Genomic DNA, 17,774 nt, shown 5'->3' with positions numbered 1-17,774 from the left:
AGTTGTATATAACTACAGTCTACCCCACCACTCTCAAGAATTTTATCTTGTCAGTTTCCCAAAGTGATTGATATTTGCTTAGCTTGTTTTAGTTTTAAAATTTGAACATGGTTCTCTTGCATGCTAAGCTACATCACTGATCAGCCTTCCCCTTCTTGAATTAAAAAAAAAAATTTTTTAAATTTTATGTCCATTGGTGTTTTGTTTTGTCTGTATTTATGTCTGTGTGAGGGTGTCAGATCTTGGAGTTACAGACAGTTGTGAGCTGCCAAGAACACTGGAAGAACAGTCAGTGTTCTTAACCACTGAGCCATCTTTCCAGCCACAACTTCCCTTCTCAAATTTAAATTCAGGTGATTTATAAGGGGCAGTATAAGACCAGGTTTTGTGGCCTCTGAAATGTAGGCAATTTAGGGTTAGGGTTTTTTGTTTTGTTTGTTGTGTTTTTTAATGTGGGAATGCTGAAGGCTGACTAGAACATTAAGCACAGGCCCACACAGCAGGAGCGCTTTGAAACCCCAGCTTTCTTACTTACTTTCAAAGTTAATTCCTCTTGGTCTAATCAGAATGTTTCTGTTACATAAAAAGATGAGGAATAGTCATTTCCATCTCTAGAGTGGTATAGTTTTCTTTTGTATTTACTGCCGCGACGCCAGCATTTTCCCTCTTTGTTTTTTAAATAGACATTTAATTTAAATAGACATCAAGGTAGCTTTAATGTTGGGAGAGAAGTTGGCCCAGTGAAGAAGCTCTTTGAGCAGAATCTCCACTGCCTCTGCATTGCTCAGATGTAATATATTTGATCAGGGGAGTAGCTGGGAGCTTGGTATAATTTAATAATGGGGGTCATTAATCTTGCAAGCCTTTGAGCCCTGAATTTACAACTTTAACTTTGCATATCTGCTTGCTTTTCCGTTAAAATTTGGTTATCGAGTGTTGAAAGGCTTGCAAATCTAACTAGCATGGCTCTCAGTCCTAACGTGTGAAGTCCTCAGTAACACAAGACACCATAGTGCTCAGCCTGACTTTCCAGGATCCAGCACCGCCTGCCCCAGGTGCTTGCCTAGGTTCCTTTACTGTGTGACCCTTGCTTTACAGGTGAGGAGCTGCGGCTTAAGAGGTGCCTCGCGGCAGCACTCTAGAGCTTTCTCTCCAGTGCTCTCTCATTTAAGAAAGAACTTACGCTTGGGAAGATTTGATCTATTTTATTTCATTTTATTTTGAGACAGGGTTTCTCTGTGACAATCTCTGGCTGTCTTGGAACTCTGTAGGCCAGGCTGTCTCTAACTCAGATCCGCCTGCCTCTGCCTCCAAAGTGCTGGGATTAAAGGCATGTGCCACCACCATCTGGCTCTTTTACATTTAAAGAAAATATTTTATTTTCTACGAATGTTTTGCCATGGTGTTTATGCATGCATTGTATGTATGTCTGGTGCCCACAGAGGCCAGAATAGGGTGCTGGCTTCCCTAGAACTATAGGCTCCCAGAATCCGCACGGTGGCTCACAGTCATACCCCAGCTACTCCCCTGATCAAATATGTTACATCTGAGCAATGCAGATGTAGTCGAGATTTTGCTGAAAGAGCTTCTTCTCTGGACCAATTCTTCTTCCAACATTAAAACTACCTTGATGCCTGTTTTTAAAACAAAGGGGAGTGATCCAGGTTCAGTTTTCAGCACCCACTAGGAGGTTCATCACCTCCTCAGACACCAGGCACACATGTGGTGTATAGATGCACATGCCTGCAAAGCACTCATACACATAAAACAATCCTAGTTCCAGGAACTCTGATGTCTTCTGGCCTTCAAGGGCACCAGGCACACGTGTGGGACATAGACATACATGCAGGTGAAACACTCATACACATAAAACTAAAATTTTAATTAAAGAAAAGAGGTGGTTCATTGGGTAACAGCACTTGCTATTCTTGCAAAGGATCCAGGTTGTATTGCCAGCACCCACATTGGAGCTCCATCACCTCCTCGGGCACCAGCACACATGTGGTGCACAGATGTACTAGCAGGCAAAACATATACATAAAATATTTTTAAAAATCTAAACATTTTTTTTAATTAGGAAAAGAAAAGAGAGATAAGCCACTGGGCTGCTGGGATGGCTCAGTAGGTAAAGGCACTTACTGCCAAACTTTACAATCTAAGCTGGATCCCTGAACTCACTTGGTGCAAGGAAACCACTTATTCCACGTAAGCACTGTGGCATGTTCCACCCTCAAATAAAGAAGTAAATGTAGAAAAGAAACATTGACTGCTGACTGATGAGAGATAGGCTTTGTGCTTAGGTGCTATTTAGTTTTCTGTCTCTCTTGCCTATTTATTTTTATTTTACTTTGAGGCAGGGTCTTACTATATAGCCTCTAACTCATAGCTGCCTCTGCCTCCCGAGGGCTGGGACTAAAGGTGTACACTACCATGCCTAACCCACAGTCTCTCTTTATCTAAGACTTTAAGTGTGATAGGCAAGTGCTGTCCTACAGAGCCATGTCCCAGCCCATTTAATTTTGGGTGCTTCTCTGATCGACGTCTTCTAGGAAAGAAAGGAATATTGTTTTTTAAAAATCAGACAATAGAGTTGTTGCCTTGGAGGAGTAACGTAGATTGCTGGCCCCTGCTCTACAGCTTTGGCTGTATCAGTTAACCTTTTATTTTGTTTGTTTCTTTGTGCAGTAGGAATAGCAATGTTGATATCGGAGCTTTCCAAAACAAGTTTCAGAGCCTTGAGCAAAAGTTATTAAAAAAATATTGCTTGCATTATCCCTGGTCCCACCTTGCAATTGGCTCCAATTACCAGCTACTTAGAGGCATTTGTAGGTAAGGCTCTTATCATACTTGCTAATCACAACTTTCACAGTTGTGTTTTGTTGTTCCCTTTACAAAGCTAGTGTGTGGAAGCAGCCGCTTTCTTTGAGAGTTAGGAAACAGACTACATTTCCATACAAATGTCACATTCCTATTAGCACATCACCCATCCATCCCTTATGGGATTTCGCAACTCTGCTCATAGATGTAATCAGCTTTGTATTTTCTTTCAAGGATAACAAACTGGCAAGGTTGAAATCTTGTCATCGGAATTGAATTGCTTCCTGGAACTGGGAGGAGAGACCAACTGAATTGAGCCTTGATCAGAAATGGCAGTCCTTAGAACCTCAGTCACCCACTCTTTCTTTTCTTTCCAGTATGGCGACTATGACCCCTCTGTGCACAAGCGAGGCTTTTTAGCCCAAGAGGAATTGCTTCCGAAAAGGGTAAGAAATCAAATTCTCTATTTGGGGAAAATATGGCATATGTTGCTGAAGGAAAGCCATTGATGATTTGAAGAGTGCACATTTGCAGAAATCGTCAGAATCTTGAGAATAGAGTGTGGAATCTTAGCTAAGCATATTTACTGTGTGTGTGTGTGTGTGTGTGAATGTGTACATGCTTTTACTCATGCAGAGCTAAAGCTTGGTTCCAGGTGTATACCTCTATTGTTCTTTCCCTATTATCTTGAGACAGGGTTTCTTGACTGGAGACTCTCATTTAGGCTAGGCTGGCCAGCTAATGACCGTTTAAAATCTGCCTGTCTCTATCCCAGAGTGCTGTGGTTACAGTCATGTGTACAGGCATGCCTGAGCTTTCTTTTTCCCCAGTGTTTTTATTATTTGAGAATATATATATATATTATATATTATATAATGTCCATATAATATATAATATATCTTTTTTAATTTTGTTTTTTGAGGTAGGGTTTCTCCATGTAACCCAAGCTGGCCTTGAACTCTCAAAGATCCACCTGCATCTGCTTTTTGGGTGTGCACCACCATTACCATTACACAGCTTGTTTCTCCTCCTCCATCTTCTTCCAGGTCCTCTCCTATCTCCTTACCTACCATGTTCTTTCTTTCTCTTAAATAACAACAAAAGTAATGGATTCTGATTTTTATTTATTTATTTTATTTATTTATTTTTTTGCCACTTCTGAGTCTGCTGCCTGTGGTGTGGTTGATACAGCCAGTGGTCATTCCACCTGAAAAAGTTTGATTTTTCCTCTCTCAAGAGCTATCAATTCCTAATAGCTTCTTCATGTCTCTCGGTACTGGTGATCTAAACTGAAGCTCCCATGTTTGCAGAGCAAGTACTGAGCTTTCTCTCTAGCCCCTGTTTTGAGACGGGTTCTTGCTCTATAGTCTAAGCTAGCTCTGAACTCACTGCCCTCTGACCTCAGTCCCTGGTACTAGAACTAGTACGCACATAGTGTTCACATCTGAACTCTCAGTATTCGAGGGGCAGAGGCAAGAGGATCATGGGGTGAAAGCCAGGCTGAGCTACAGAGTGAGGTTTGGTCTCGAAACAACAAAATAACAAGGGTTTGTAGAGTTAATGTTGAAATGCCAGTTGGTTGTGGCATAGATATTGTTCTGACAATTTCTGAAGATGGTTAAGTGGCATTGGTCTAAGGGAGCCATAAGATTGTGTGTCCATTCTTCAATACTATTTTTGTGTGTCCATTGTACAAAACTGAGCTATTTGGGGTGGAGAAGTTGAGGTTGGGAAGGGCCTTTTAATCATCTGTCTTGTTGAATGTATTCGTTAGACACGGAGCAGCCTTTGGCTGCTTCCTACCTTACAGCCCCACTTATCATCTGTCACTGGGTAATAAGGCTTTCCCCACCCTCCCTGCCCCTCTCTGCCCTTTGATGACTTCTGTGCAGTCAGTAAAAGGCCAGTGAGTAAGCATTGCTCTACTGTCGGGGTGGTCCCTGAAATGAACAGCCCCAGCAGCAAGAGGGGACACTCCTAGCCCAGGAGTGTCCTTAGGCTTGAGGAATCCTGCAGTTCGAAGGTTGATCTTCTAGTGGGATGGTGCTTGTTGACACACCCACCTCTGTGTGTGACTCTCCCTGCATACAGCTTTTTAAAAATAGCTCTGTTGTTTTGTAAAAATGAACCATAATTATAAAAATGGCAAACAATACCCAGACATGCTTTGCATGTGGGTTTTTCTTTTGCTGTCTTTTTGGTAGGTGATAAATCTCTATCAGATGACTCCGGAAATGTGGGAGGAGAGAATTACTGCTTGGTATGCGGAGCACAGGGGCAGAGCCAGGTGAGGCTGCTTCATCTTTGGTTTATATTTCTTCCTGCCTCCACCCCTACCCTTAAAAAACTATAAACTAGGGCATGCTTTTGGACAGAATGCAGACCTGAAGTATATAAAAGGAGAAGCAAGAGCTGGAATAATGTTGCTCTCCAGTTTGTGTGCATCTTTATTTTAGTGTGTTGCTTAGAAAAAAACAACAACAAAACCAATGGGCACGGGACAGTTTGGACATGTCGCTCAGTGGTAGAGTGCTTGCCTAGCATGTGTAAGACCCTGCATTGAAACCCGGGATGCTCAAACCCAGTGCACTCATTGGCAGTTAACACTCTGTCTGAAGCCCTTTGTTTTTGCATTCAGGCATGTGTTGGGGGCACTTAGAATACCTCATGCTTTCTCCTTTCACAGAAAGCTCAGCATGCAGTCTCATGTTGTCCCACAGTTGTACAAATCCAGAGGGTGGATTCTTGGGAGAGAGTTGGTAGTAAAAGGAAATGTCAGAAATGTTAATAGAATGTTCCCACCACCCTGTGTTTTTAGTCAATCTACAACTTTACTAAATTAAAATTAAAACACAAGTTGGGTGGTAGTGGCACATACCTTTTGTCAGAGAACTCAAAAGGCAGAGGTAGGTAGGTGTTCTCTGTGAGTTCCAGGTCAGCCTGGTCTACAGAGCGAATTCCAGGACAGCCAGGGCTACACAAAGGAACCCTGTCTCAAAAAAAAAAAAAAAAAAAAAAAAAAAAAATTAAAATATTTAAAAGTGTAGCTTGTTCTAAGTATTCCCTTGGTAGCTTTAGATATTGATCATTTTTGCACTAGGCACCCTACCCTATCCTTCAAATCAGCTTCCTGCTATAGTTTTCCTTAAGATTTACTTTGTGTATATGGATGTTTTTCCTACGTGTATGTCTGTGTACCATGTGCATGCCTGGTGCCTGAGGAGGGCACTGGAATGGTTGTGGGGCACTACGTGGGTACTAGGAATTACCCAAGTCCTCTAGAAGAGCAGTCAGTGCTCTTAACCACTGAGCCATTTCTCCAGCTCCTGTGTCTTTATTTTTTGTTCATACCCACAAAGTGGACAGATCATGAGTGTACTGCTTGATTATTTACCACAAAATGGTAAAGAAGAAATAGACCATAAATTTTCAGTTTTCTTCCTCCCCAAAGATAACAGTTTACCAATTTCTTCCTTTTTTTTTTTTTTTTTTTTTTTTTTTTTGAGTCATTATGTAGCTCTTACAGTCCTGGACTGACTGTATTCCCCAGGCTGGCCTTCACCACAGAAGTCCACTTACCTCTGCTCAGTGCTGGGTTTAAAGGCTTGTATAACCATGCCTGACCCAGTTCCCCCGATTTCTAATTAGTGTTTCCATAGATTAGTGTGTTGCCCATTGATTTTCTCTCTCTCTCTCTCTCTCTCTCTCTCTCTCTCTCTCTCTCTCCCTCTCTCTCTCTCCCTCCTTCCCATTGTGATATTACTATTTTGTAGTTCTGAGGATTAAATATAAGGTCTCTCACATGCTAAGCAAGTAACCGTTCTATCACTGAGCTATACACATAAGTCACCATCACCCAAGTTAAGCTTTAGATAAACAAAACCAATTTCAGTTTTTAGTGCCACCTTTTCCTCAAGTTCATCTTGTGAAATTTGAGTACATGGCATGTAGCACTATTTTTCTTATTTTCATGACTTTTTGACTGTGCAGAATTTCAATATATTAGCAGAACAGATTATCCCTTCTACTGTTGAAGGACTCTTAGCTTGTTGGGTTGTTTCTTGGTTTTTGTTGTTATAGGTAATGTCGAACAGTTTCCAAAGTAATTGAATCAATTTGCATCAGCAGTGTGTGTGATTTCTGGTCTTCCCACCTGCTTGCCAACACTTGGCATTCTCTCAGGTTGAATTTTTTAAATACATTTGAGAATGTTTTGAGATGAGAGAGAGGACAAGGACAAGGTCACAGGGAAGCTTGAGTTAAATTACTTCAATACTGTTACCTCTCAGAGAGTTTTCTGCAAGTCACTGCTGTGTTTTGAGCTTGCTTTAAGCTTGACTTAGAGCACAGAAGTGTTCACCTACTGGCCTGGGTTTTATGGCTTGGATAGGTCTTGCCTTAACCTTTAACAGTAACCCAAGAGATAAAACCAGGAAAGTAGGTGCTGTCAGCTAGCTTCTAGAAAAGCTTCTTCATTATTGAAGCCTCTAGGTTAAGAAAGTCCATAGAAGTAAGGCAGTGACTTAATTCATTTGAAGCCAAAAAGAATGCACAGTGGCTTTGGTTTTTCTTTTTACCAATGCTAGGGATGGAACCTAGAGTTTTGCACATGCTAAGTGAGTGCTGTACTACTGAGCTATACTCCCAGCCCCCACGGTCTTTCTTTCTTTTTTAAATCACTTGAGACAGATGTCACTATTTACCAAGGCCGGAGTGTGAAATTGAAGCCAAGAGTCAATGTAATGAGTCTGTTTTCTTGTTTTCACGGCAATGGGAGATTCTGCTTGTGTTTAATAGACTCTGGGTTGAGAAAAGTGTTGCTGGTCTGTTTCATCTTCTGCAGGTCTCATCTATCTCACCATAGGCATACACAGAATATTTGGCCTGGCAAGTGTCTGTCCTTCCTCCTTGTCACTTAGCCCTAATAATGGTGTCTTTCATTCTCCTCACAGGGATGAAGCTGAAATGGAGTATTTGAAGATAGCTCAGGACCTGGAGATGTATGGTGTGAACTACTTTACAATCCGGGTGTGTTGACCCCTTCCCAAGTTCCCTGGCTATCAGAAAGACTAAGCAGAGGCCACACAGGCAGATGGGTTACTTCCTCATCCCAGGGTAGTTAGAGTCTTTTATGGTTCAGTAGTAAAGAAGAAAGGAGGAAGACAGGGGTCAAGAGCCTAGTTTTTCATTTGGGGCTTCAAATTAGATCAGAGGTAATTAAGTGTCAGTGGTACCCCAAGGGACTAAGGCCTGGTTCTCTTCTCAGTAGAGACCTGTTGGAATGCTGGCCTTGTAATGTTTGATTATTCTGCCCTCTTGGGAGATCCAGGGAGCACCTGGATATAATGTCTTTCCCTGGGGCCCACTGAAAGTAAGGCTGCTTTTAGAGATTCCTAATTTGTTTGGGTGGAACTCTTGTTCTCACTGTGAGGCTAATTAGTTTTCTATTCAGACCATTAATGGTCTCCAGGCCTCTGGGAACCACCAGTACCTCTGCAGAGAAAGGCATTTGTGTTCTGTTCAGGTGGGGCCCCAGAGCATGTTTTTCTCTTGTTGGGGGATTTGGCTGCCGGTTGCAGCATATTTATGGCTTCTTCCAAAGAAGCACGTTCGAGGAGCGCAGGCTTTTCTTCATTGGTGGATGAGTGGATGTTAAGTAGATGTTAAAAGGTCAGTTGCAGCATCCCCCTTTACCATCTCGGGTACTCTTTCACTTTTTTGGGTTCCTACTGTCTTATGTTAACTTTGAGTAAATTGAATTAAGCATGACTCCAGTATTCTAGGATAGCTTTCTACTTAATTTGTTTCCTAAATACAGGTTTTTGTAGACTATATATATGTGTGTGTGTGTGTGTGTGTGTGTGTGTGTGTGTGTGTGTGTGTGTGTGTGTGTATAGTCAACAGGGCACACTGAAATGTGCCATAATAAGCAAGTGCCTAAAAGGTATTTTATTTGCAGCAGGACCCGAGTTCAGTTCCCAGCTCCAGTTTGGGAGGCTCATGGCTGCCTGAAATGTCAGCTTTAGAGGGATCTGATGCCTCTGGCCTCTGAGGGCACTTGCACTTATGTGCACATACATAGAAATACAGAACTAAAAATCCATAATAATAAAAACAAGTCTTTAAAAAAGAGAGAGAGAACGCAGACTGTGTCTCACGTTTCATGAGAGCCAGTGAGGAGTAGATAGGCGATTGCTGCCAGGCTTGCCGTGCTGGGTTCAGTCCATGGGGTTCACATGGTGGAAAGAGAGAACTCTTGTTCTTACTCTGATGCACACTGTCCTGTGAGCTTCACGTGTGTGCTGTGGCATAAGCTTGCATTCATGCAACACACACAGATTAGTAAATATTAAATAAATAATTAAAAGTTTTATTACTTTGAATTTGACATGTTTCTTTGTTAGACTAGTGCATTTCTGTGGTTTTGTCAACCCAATCAACTTCTCTTGCCCACCACCAACATTGTTTAAATGAAAAAAGCATTTGCGATCTTTAGAAAATGAATTTCTTGGGTTAGCAGTGGTAAAACACACTTTTAATCTCAGTACTCAGGAGGCAGAAAATCTGTCTATTTGTGGTGGTGGGCAGAGGACAACATGCTAGAGTTATTTTCTTCTACCAAGTGGGTCCTGGGGTCAGACTGAGGTCAGGTTATCAGATACATCAGTAAGCATGTTGATTCTCTAAGCCATCTCAGCAGTCCAAAGCCAGCTTCTTATCATGGAATATTTCTGTATTAGATGAGCATTTACTAGTTTCTGGATGTTTTTTTATGTTGAATAATAGACAAAGATATTTTAGTGACTTCATGTTAGACATCTTAAATTCTGTCATTAACTAGGGAAGATAAATGATTAATACAGTTTATTTTAACTGATAGATACTTGTACATGTTAGTGGAATACCATGTGATTAAAACAATTTCGGAGGTGTTGTTTGTGCTACCATCTCTAGTCTCTAAAAGTGTCAGTCATAACGAGAGTAGAATGTGGAATCCTTTCTATTTTTATTTAAGCTAAATTATCAGAAACACAAGGAAATACCTTATTTTCCATAACCAGCTATATAGATGTGAGAATACAAGCCTCACTTACTTCTGTCAGCACGTCAGTTTTAAAGGCTTTGCAGACAAACAGAACACTTCCTGGCTGGGTAGTAGCGCCTAATTTCAGGTGTTAGAAGGAGCAGAGAGATTTATCTTCAAGTGCTCGCCTCCCCCTCTAACTCCTGCTGTTAGATTGGTACTTCTAGTCACAGCCCAAGCACCATCTCAGTTTGCAGATCTGCTCTCTTTCCCTTGAGTCTCAATATCCTTGTTGTCAGCAAGGGGTAGGGAGCTGTAGTGTCCTTGTACGTGGGAGGAGTTTCAGCTCCCCAGCCTGTGAGACCAGGTAATGGCTCCACAGCTGGTCAGTAGCATGGGACACATGCACTGAGACTCTGGCTGAAATATCTGTTGACCAGGACTGTCCTCAGAGGTGTAGCATTCATATAGTTAACCGATGTTTTAAACAACTTCATTGAAGTGTAATTTGTATATTTTTATTTCTTCTGATGTTCAGTTATCGAGCATTTGAAACATATGGGAAAATAAAGTTTTTAGTGCATTCCATCTATACCCATCACCAAGCTGCTGCAGTTAATATAACATCGGGGCATTATATGGTAAAGCTACGTGGAGCTGCATTTTAACCTAAAATAAGACCTAAACATTTCTTCTAGAAACCCACCAAATTTCTCGTGTGTAATGATGAAGATCAAATCCAGGGTCTTTTACATACCAGACAATATCTCAACCATTTCCTATAATGAGAGAAACGTTCAAATGTGTGGGTTTTGGCTCTCCCTTTGATAATCTGGTTATTTAACTAGTACTCCCAACATTTAAATTACCATTTCTTCAGCCACCAAGCCAGTGACAGAAGTCTGAATCCATAGTGATACTCGCAGGGGACACAACAATCACAAAAATAGTATTGTTTTGCCTTCGCTTCCCCAAATCCAGGAGCTGAAAGCCTCCTGGGGTTACAAGGGAGCCATGATTTCTGTTGGGACTTGTTGAAACTTGTCAGATATAACAGTGTGTGCCAGATTCTCTCGAAAGTTGAGTAAAATCCCCAGCCAGATCCTGACAACAGCTGTTCTTTGTTGGCTCTGCAGAATAAAAAGGGCACAGAGTTGCTGCTTGGAGTGGATGCTCTTGGGCTTCATATCTATGACCCTGAGAACAGGCTGACCCCCAAGATCTCCTTCCCATGGAATGAAATCCGAAACATCTCCTACAGCGACAAGGAGGTAGGACATGTTCTGTACCACAGGCGCCATTTATGGTGCTGGAGTCCTGCAAAAGGGTCCATTTCCATTTCTCCTTTGCCAAAGCTTCCAAGCCAGACCGTCTCCTTGTTGGTGAAGTCCTTTAATTCCCAGGCTTTAGAACTCTGGTTGTTAAAGTACTTACAGAAAGTTTTGACATCCTTTTTTCTAAGAGCATGGCTAAACCCTACTATTGACTAACAAGAGCGTGAGCAGCTCAACCTGTCAGGGCTAAGCCCCAGAGAACAGAAAGAAAGGAAGAAAGAGAAACATTTCCTGATTATTTGGCTTTCTGTTTCTTTTGTATTTTAAGTATGGTCTGTATTAAGCTTCTTTGTACTGTGTTTGGTGCATGTAGTGGAAAAGTGTGCGTGTGTGCCTGCATGTAAAAAAAATTGGGGGGGGGTGAGGGAGTTGCTTTTTTTGTTTTGCTTTCTAACTGGGCTTCACTATGTAGTCCTGGCCAGCCTTGGACTTGCTATATAGACCAGGCCAGCCTTCAGCTCTGCTTCCTTAACGCTGGGATTAAAGGCATATACCACCATGCCAGGCTGATAGCTATATATTTATAAGGGGTGTATTAGTCAAGTTTCTCTAAAGACACACCTGGTGGGATGGATGTATATATTAAAGGAGTATTAATTAGATTGGCTTACCACATGAAGTCCAAGTGCTCCAACAATGTCCGTCTCACACTGGAGAATAGAATGAAGAATCCAGGAATGTCCAATCCACAAAGCTGTATTTAAGGACTGGAAGATTCTTGAAGAGCAGCTGCTGTTTAGTCTGTGTTGTAACCCCAGTGAAGTTGGTTCTAATGTTGGTGAAGGAATGTTATAGCAACAGGATAGATAAACTTCCTACCAAGAGTAAAAGAATACATGCCAGCAAAAGCAAACTCGCCTTCTGTGTCCTTTTATGTGGGCTACTAGAAAATATGGCCCAGATTTAGGCTTCATAATCTGATTAAGAAAACCCCTCCTGGCTAGAGAGATGGCTCAGTAGTTAAGAGCACTGGCTGCTCTTCCAGAGGTTCTGAGTTCAATTCCCAGCAACCACATAATGACTCACAACCGTCTGTAATGGGATCTGATGCGCTCTTCTGGTGTGTCTGAAGACAGCTACAGTGTGTTCACATTCATTAAGTAAATCTTAAGAAAAGAAAGCCCCTCATAGGAATACCAGGAAGCTTGGGTTTTAATTGATTCCAGATACAATCAAATTGACAACCAAGATTAGCTATTAGTGGATATTTCTCTCAGTAATGACATGAATGAAGATTAGCAGGCTGCCATATTTCTAAGGGTTAGAGAATATAAAGTTTGAGGAACTTAAATAACATTTCTTGGGTTAAAATATTTCTGTGTGGTTCAAAATGGCCTATATTTCTACCTCAGCCTCCTAAATTCTGGGATTACAGGCATGAGCCACTGTGCCCAGAGTGGATTCACATATTTCCATATAAGATGACAACATTCTCCAAATGCAGTGGTTCTGTTTTATGTATTAATTCTGTTTATCTTTACTAGATGGTACTGGGGAAACCCAGAGCCTTGAGACAGTGTTCTCTGTGTAACAGCCCTGACTGTCTAGGAACTCACTCTGTAGCCATGCTGGCTTTGAACTCACAGAGACCCACCTGTCTTTGTTTCCTGAGTGCTGGGATTAAAGGTGTATACCACCATGCCCGGCTTAAAGAAATTATTGGACTTTGTGCCAGGCAAAGATAGAGCAAACAGATGTAGAAAATGCAGTATTAGCTCTCAAGGAAACCTGGTTCAGAGTGACTTGGCTGCTCTAATACGTAAGTACAGTGTGGGCTGGTGAGATGGCTCCGAGTAACGGCACTTGCTATCAGGCCTACTGACCTGAGTTCAGTCCCTAAGACCCTCGTGTTGGAGAAGTAGAGAATGGCGTCCTACAGGTTGTACTCTGACCTTACATGTAGGCCACACTGAGGTCTTGTGTCCTATGAGTGATGTAACAAGGACTGGGAGCTGGGTGCCTGATGCCAGGGCTCCTGCTTATCAGAGTGGTCCAGAGGCTGGACCCTAAGAACACAAGGCACCAGGCAGAAGGAGACAAGCCTGGATGGTGAATAACAGTGATGGTTCATGGTGCCTGCAGGTTTAGAGCATATTTCCTGGTTGGTTGGTTTGGTTTTTGTTTTTCTTTTTTAGCAACTCAAGGGAAATACTAGTTTTCAATCTTGTTTAAATTACTCAACTTTGCTTGTTGAGGCAAATTGAACTTGCCTCTTCCTCTTCCTTCTCTTCCTCCTCTTTCCTCTCTCTCTGTCTCTCTTGACAGGGTCTTGCTGCATGACCTCCTGTCTCAGTTTTTAAATGCTGGGGTTACAGGTGTGCATCTTCACACCAAACTCAAAATGGGCTTTGCTTGTTTTACATTTATTTATTTACTTACTTACTGGAGGAAGGGGTGTAGCATGTGCCAGGGTGGGTGTGTAGAGGTGAGGGGGACAATTTGTAGAAGTCTTTTCTCTCCTTATACTGTGTTGGTCCCAGGGATCAAATTCACTTTTAAAGGATTGGTAACAGTCATCTTAACCTCCTGAGCTGTTTGCCGGGCCAATTGCATGTCTTAATCCTAGGCATTCTGGCTGTTGGTTTTTATAGCTGAGTATCCTTGGAAGTGAGCATTAGGTAGTTCTTTTCAAGTTCTTAAATTGGAAACTCCACATGACTTGACGCAGTGTGTGTGTCACAGTGTAACTAGTGTTTCACCTCCCAATCCCACAAAGGCTGTTCTCTACATATCACACATTCGCACACTAAAGGTTTAAATATGTGTTTTTCAGAGATCTCAAGGATTAAGGTCCCCTAGTGTGTTCTGACACAGCAAACTAATGTGCTTTCTCTAGGAGGAAGGTACAATCATGCCCATCACATCAGTACCTTATATGGCAAGCAGACCCCAAGCCACCTTAGCATTGCCATAACGGGAAGTAGCTTTGGGAGTTCTCTATGGCAGTCGTCCTGTTGAAGCAGAAGTGTTCGTTCATTTTAAGTTGACTGATTCTTCTTGGTGAACAGCCTGTGGTTTCCATACTACTTGTGGCTTCTTACTGACAACTCTAGGGTTCAGTAGCAAGGCCAGAAATAAACTTATGAAACTCAAAAGTAATATTCCACACCAGAGAAATACTATGACTAAATTTAACTTGACCCAAATTAAAACTAAGAATTTTATTTTTTTAATTTACTTTTGATCCTATGTGTGCTCATTTCTCATTGAAAAATATAAAGATGTAAAGAAATACCCAAGAATCTTCCTTCCCCTGTAAGTTTATTTGCTAAGCAACTCACTCTTTTTGTTTTTGTTTTGTTTTATATGTTGTGGTTCTTAGGATGGAAGCCACATACAGGCAAGAGTTGTACTTCTGGGTTAACCTTTTTTTCCCCCCCTGCTTTGCTGGGGGTAGCCATACAATTCTTTCTTGGGAATGTATATACATTTTTACAATGTTTGTAGCATATGCTAATTGTACAAAGTAATGGGTGTCATTATGACATTTTCATATGTGCATATAAAATGCTTTGATCTAGATATGCTTGTTACATTTTGTTTTTGAAGTGGGTCTTGCTATGCTTTCCTGGCTGGCCTGGAAATTTATATAGAACAGGATGGCTTTGAACTTGTGATCCTCCTCTTTCTGCCTCCTACCAGTATTACGGGTATGTGTTACCGTATCCAGCTTAGAGACATTTCCTGAGGCATCCCTGTAGTCTAGGATCATTCTGGTCTCCCCGGTGATTAGAGTAGCAGCTGCCCTATTTGTGCTTAGGTTTCTCTTGCTACATTGTCACTTGCGCTTCATTTTGAACTATAAATTTCTCTTCTACAGCAGTCCCTTTTTCTTCACGCTATTCCTTCTCTTAATGTCTCTGACCACTGACCATGTTCAGAAAGCCACAGAAACTTGCTATGTTGTGTCACATCAATTTAAGCTCTCTGACTTATTTTATTCTTCACCACCTATCAGCCTTCCTGTTTATTCCTTCTGTATCATTTCAATTACTAAAGAGCTAATAAGGTCAATATCCCTGTTTCCTTCCCCTCTCACCATCCTCTCTTCTTCTTACTTTTCAGTGCTAGAGATACTATTACTATTCTTATTACTTGCCCTGTCTAGAATACCCCTCCTCTATATCTTTAGCTATTCTGCCATTTAGTTCTAAGACCTCCCATTTGGGATAGGTCTGCTCTAAACCTGTAGGGTGTTTGTGACATGTCCCACCAATGAGACTCATATATGGTGTTATCTCTTGAGTACCTGGCTGTTGCTGGACTGAGTCCTACTAGACTGTGAGCTCTATGAAGGCAAGAAGCTTTGCAGTATGGCCTCCAGAGCAGGCGCGTCCTGGGCTCTAACTTCAGGTCTCTACTGACCTTTCCTCACAGCTGCCTAAGAATGGTTAGGTCATAAACTTCTGCAGCCCTAAACTTGATGCCCTGTGTGCCTCTAACTCACCCAGATTTCATTCCTGGCACCAGGAATCCAGGACTGGAAGCTGTGTGGTTGCTACTTTTGTGGATTTTCAGTTGGTGTCACAAGAAACTGTACTTCTTTTTTTCAGTTTACCATTAAACCACTGGATAAGAAAATTGATGTCTTCAAATTTAACTCCTCGAAGCTTCGTGTTAATAAGCTGGTAAGTAGAAATTCTGGTTTTCATGACAGAGTACTAACTTTTCTGAGAAACTGAATGATTTTGTGTGTGTGTGTATGTGTGTAATTTGCCCTCTTTTAAAAAACCTCTCTATCAGGGAATCTGTCTGTTCCTAGTTTCTTTTGCTAAGAGGTATATTTGACTTGGTAAATATTTTTCTCTTTAGTTTAACCTACAGAGTTAACCTCTTTCTTTGTTTCTTCCTTCCTTCCTTCCTTCCTTTCTTTTCTTCCTTCCTTCCTTCCTTTCTTTCTTTCTTGTGAGGGGCTAGGAGTGAATATAAAATCTAGGACTTTGTGCATGCCAGGATACATTCTACCGCTGACGTATATCTGAGCCCTCCACTTGCCATATTGATTTGCATTTTATAATTTCTAATGGAGTCACATCTTTATAATTTGTTGATCAAATCTAATTTCCTGTTCATTTAAATTCTTGTTTCATGTCTTTTGACCATTTTCCTCTTTTGTTGGTTGGTTGTTTTCTTTATTATCATTGTCTTTCCTTATAAGGTTCATTTTCCTTCTATATGATGTCATGACAAATAATTTTTATTTTTCACATCGACACATTAAAAACCCATCATTTGTTTCTCTGTATTTTTTTTTTTGTTGACAACCCTTTTTTTTCCTGATTAGAAAAAAATACTCTTTCTAAATAAAAGTTACCTTTGAAACTAGAGTCAGCTTTTGGCATGAGGGGAGAGCGCCAGTTTATTTCTTTCCACAGGAATAACCTGTGACTGCACCCAACTTCCTCATTGGTCTTTCTGTCCTCTTGATCTGCCTTGCCATACTTTGACGTAGGAGACTGTGGTACATGTGAGTGACTAATGGTGGCTTCTCCTCACTTGTGATTTTTATCTCCTGGATTATCTGAGGTGCTTGTACAGATTTCCAGAGCAGAGAGCATTAGGAACCGTCGGCAAGGGTTTTGTGTTTTATTCCATTTTTTTGTCTTCCTCCCCCAGGTTTACAGAATCCAAGATGCTATGGCATTGTGGGCTGGTAGACAGCAAAGAAAACTTGCATGCTTAATATGTTTCTATTTCCTTGGCCACAGATTCTTCAGCTATGTATTGGGAACCATGACCTATTTATGAGGAGAAGGAAAGCTGACTCTTTAGAAGTGCAGCAGATGAAAACCCAGGCCAGGGAAGAGAAGGCTAGAAAGCAAGTGAGTAAGGTCTTGTTTGTTTCATTTAGCTTGTGTATATATGTTTTTGTGCACTTGATTTTGGAGGCCACATGTCAACCTTGGGCATCATTCTCAAAAGCCATCTACTCTGTCTTTTGAGGCAGGGTGTCTCAGTGGACCAGGGACTCAGTGATTAATTTAAACTAGCCCTAGGGCTCTGTCTGTCTCTACCTCCCCAGTGTGCTGCCATGCCTGGCCTTTTTTGTAGATGCTAGGGATCAAACTTGAGCACTCATGTTTGCCTAGCAGGAGCTTTTATTAACTGAGATTTCTTCGAGTCTCTAGTTTGTTTGTTTGGGACACATTATTACTATGTAGTTCTGCCTGGCCTGGTACACTCTGCAGAGTTTAGTTTTCTTGCCTCAGGCTCTAATTCAGGGATCACTGACAGGTACCATCATTCCCAGCTAAGATTTTAGGACAAACAAGGTGGCAAGTCTGACATTGTTCGTTTGAGAACTGAAAGATGGAATGAGAACCGACTCCACAGAGTTGTCTCCTGACATCCACCCCTGTGCCATAGGACATGTGGCACACACTTCATACACTTCCTCATACACATGACAATAATGAATAGTAATAATTAAACCTCGTTTTAACTGACACTGCTTTTGGTTGGTCTTAACCTACAAGATAAGGGATGGATGTTGTCAGCTAGACTATTATGGTAATAGATGTGCCTGCTCTTATTTCATTCCTGTTCGATTTTTTTATTAGCTAATGCCCGGATAGTGGGATGTCAGTTATAGAAATAAG

The 17,774-nt window shown here is 41.4% G+C and overlaps 1 protein-coding gene across 6 annotated transcripts in view; it reads left to right on the top strand.

The window, feature by feature from the left end:
- NF2 (NF2, moesin-ezrin-radixin like (MERLIN) tumor suppressor) overlaps window positions 1-17,774 on the top strand; it is a gene marked incomplete at its 3' end in the record, with an annotated part of 82,088 nt that overhangs the window by 38,118 nt on the left and 26,196 nt on the right. For all 6 annotated transcript variants that reach the window (XM_080942439.1, XM_080942440.1, XM_080942436.1 and 3 more), the window contains 6 exons: window positions 3,195-3,263; window positions 5,022-5,104; window positions 7,770-7,845; window positions 10,978-11,112; window positions 15,729-15,803; window positions 16,884-16,997. In XM_080942439.1, the coding sequence (XP_080798565.1) occupies window positions 3,195-3,263; window positions 5,022-5,104; window positions 7,770-7,845; window positions 10,978-11,112; window positions 15,729-15,803; window positions 16,884-16,997 (552 nt within the window). The remainder of the gene's footprint in view (window positions 1-3,194; window positions 3,264-5,021; window positions 5,105-7,769; window positions 7,846-10,977; window positions 11,113-15,728; window positions 15,804-16,883; window positions 16,998-17,774) is intronic.

This window comes from Micromys minutus (assembly GCF_963924665.1).
Source record: "Micromys minutus genome assembly, chromosome: 1".
NCBI lineage: Eukaryota > Metazoa > Chordata > Mammalia > Rodentia > Muridae > Micromys > Micromys minutus.
The sequence above is the reverse complement of the archived record's forward strand: the minus strand, read 5'-3'. Positions and strand labels throughout refer to the sequence as shown.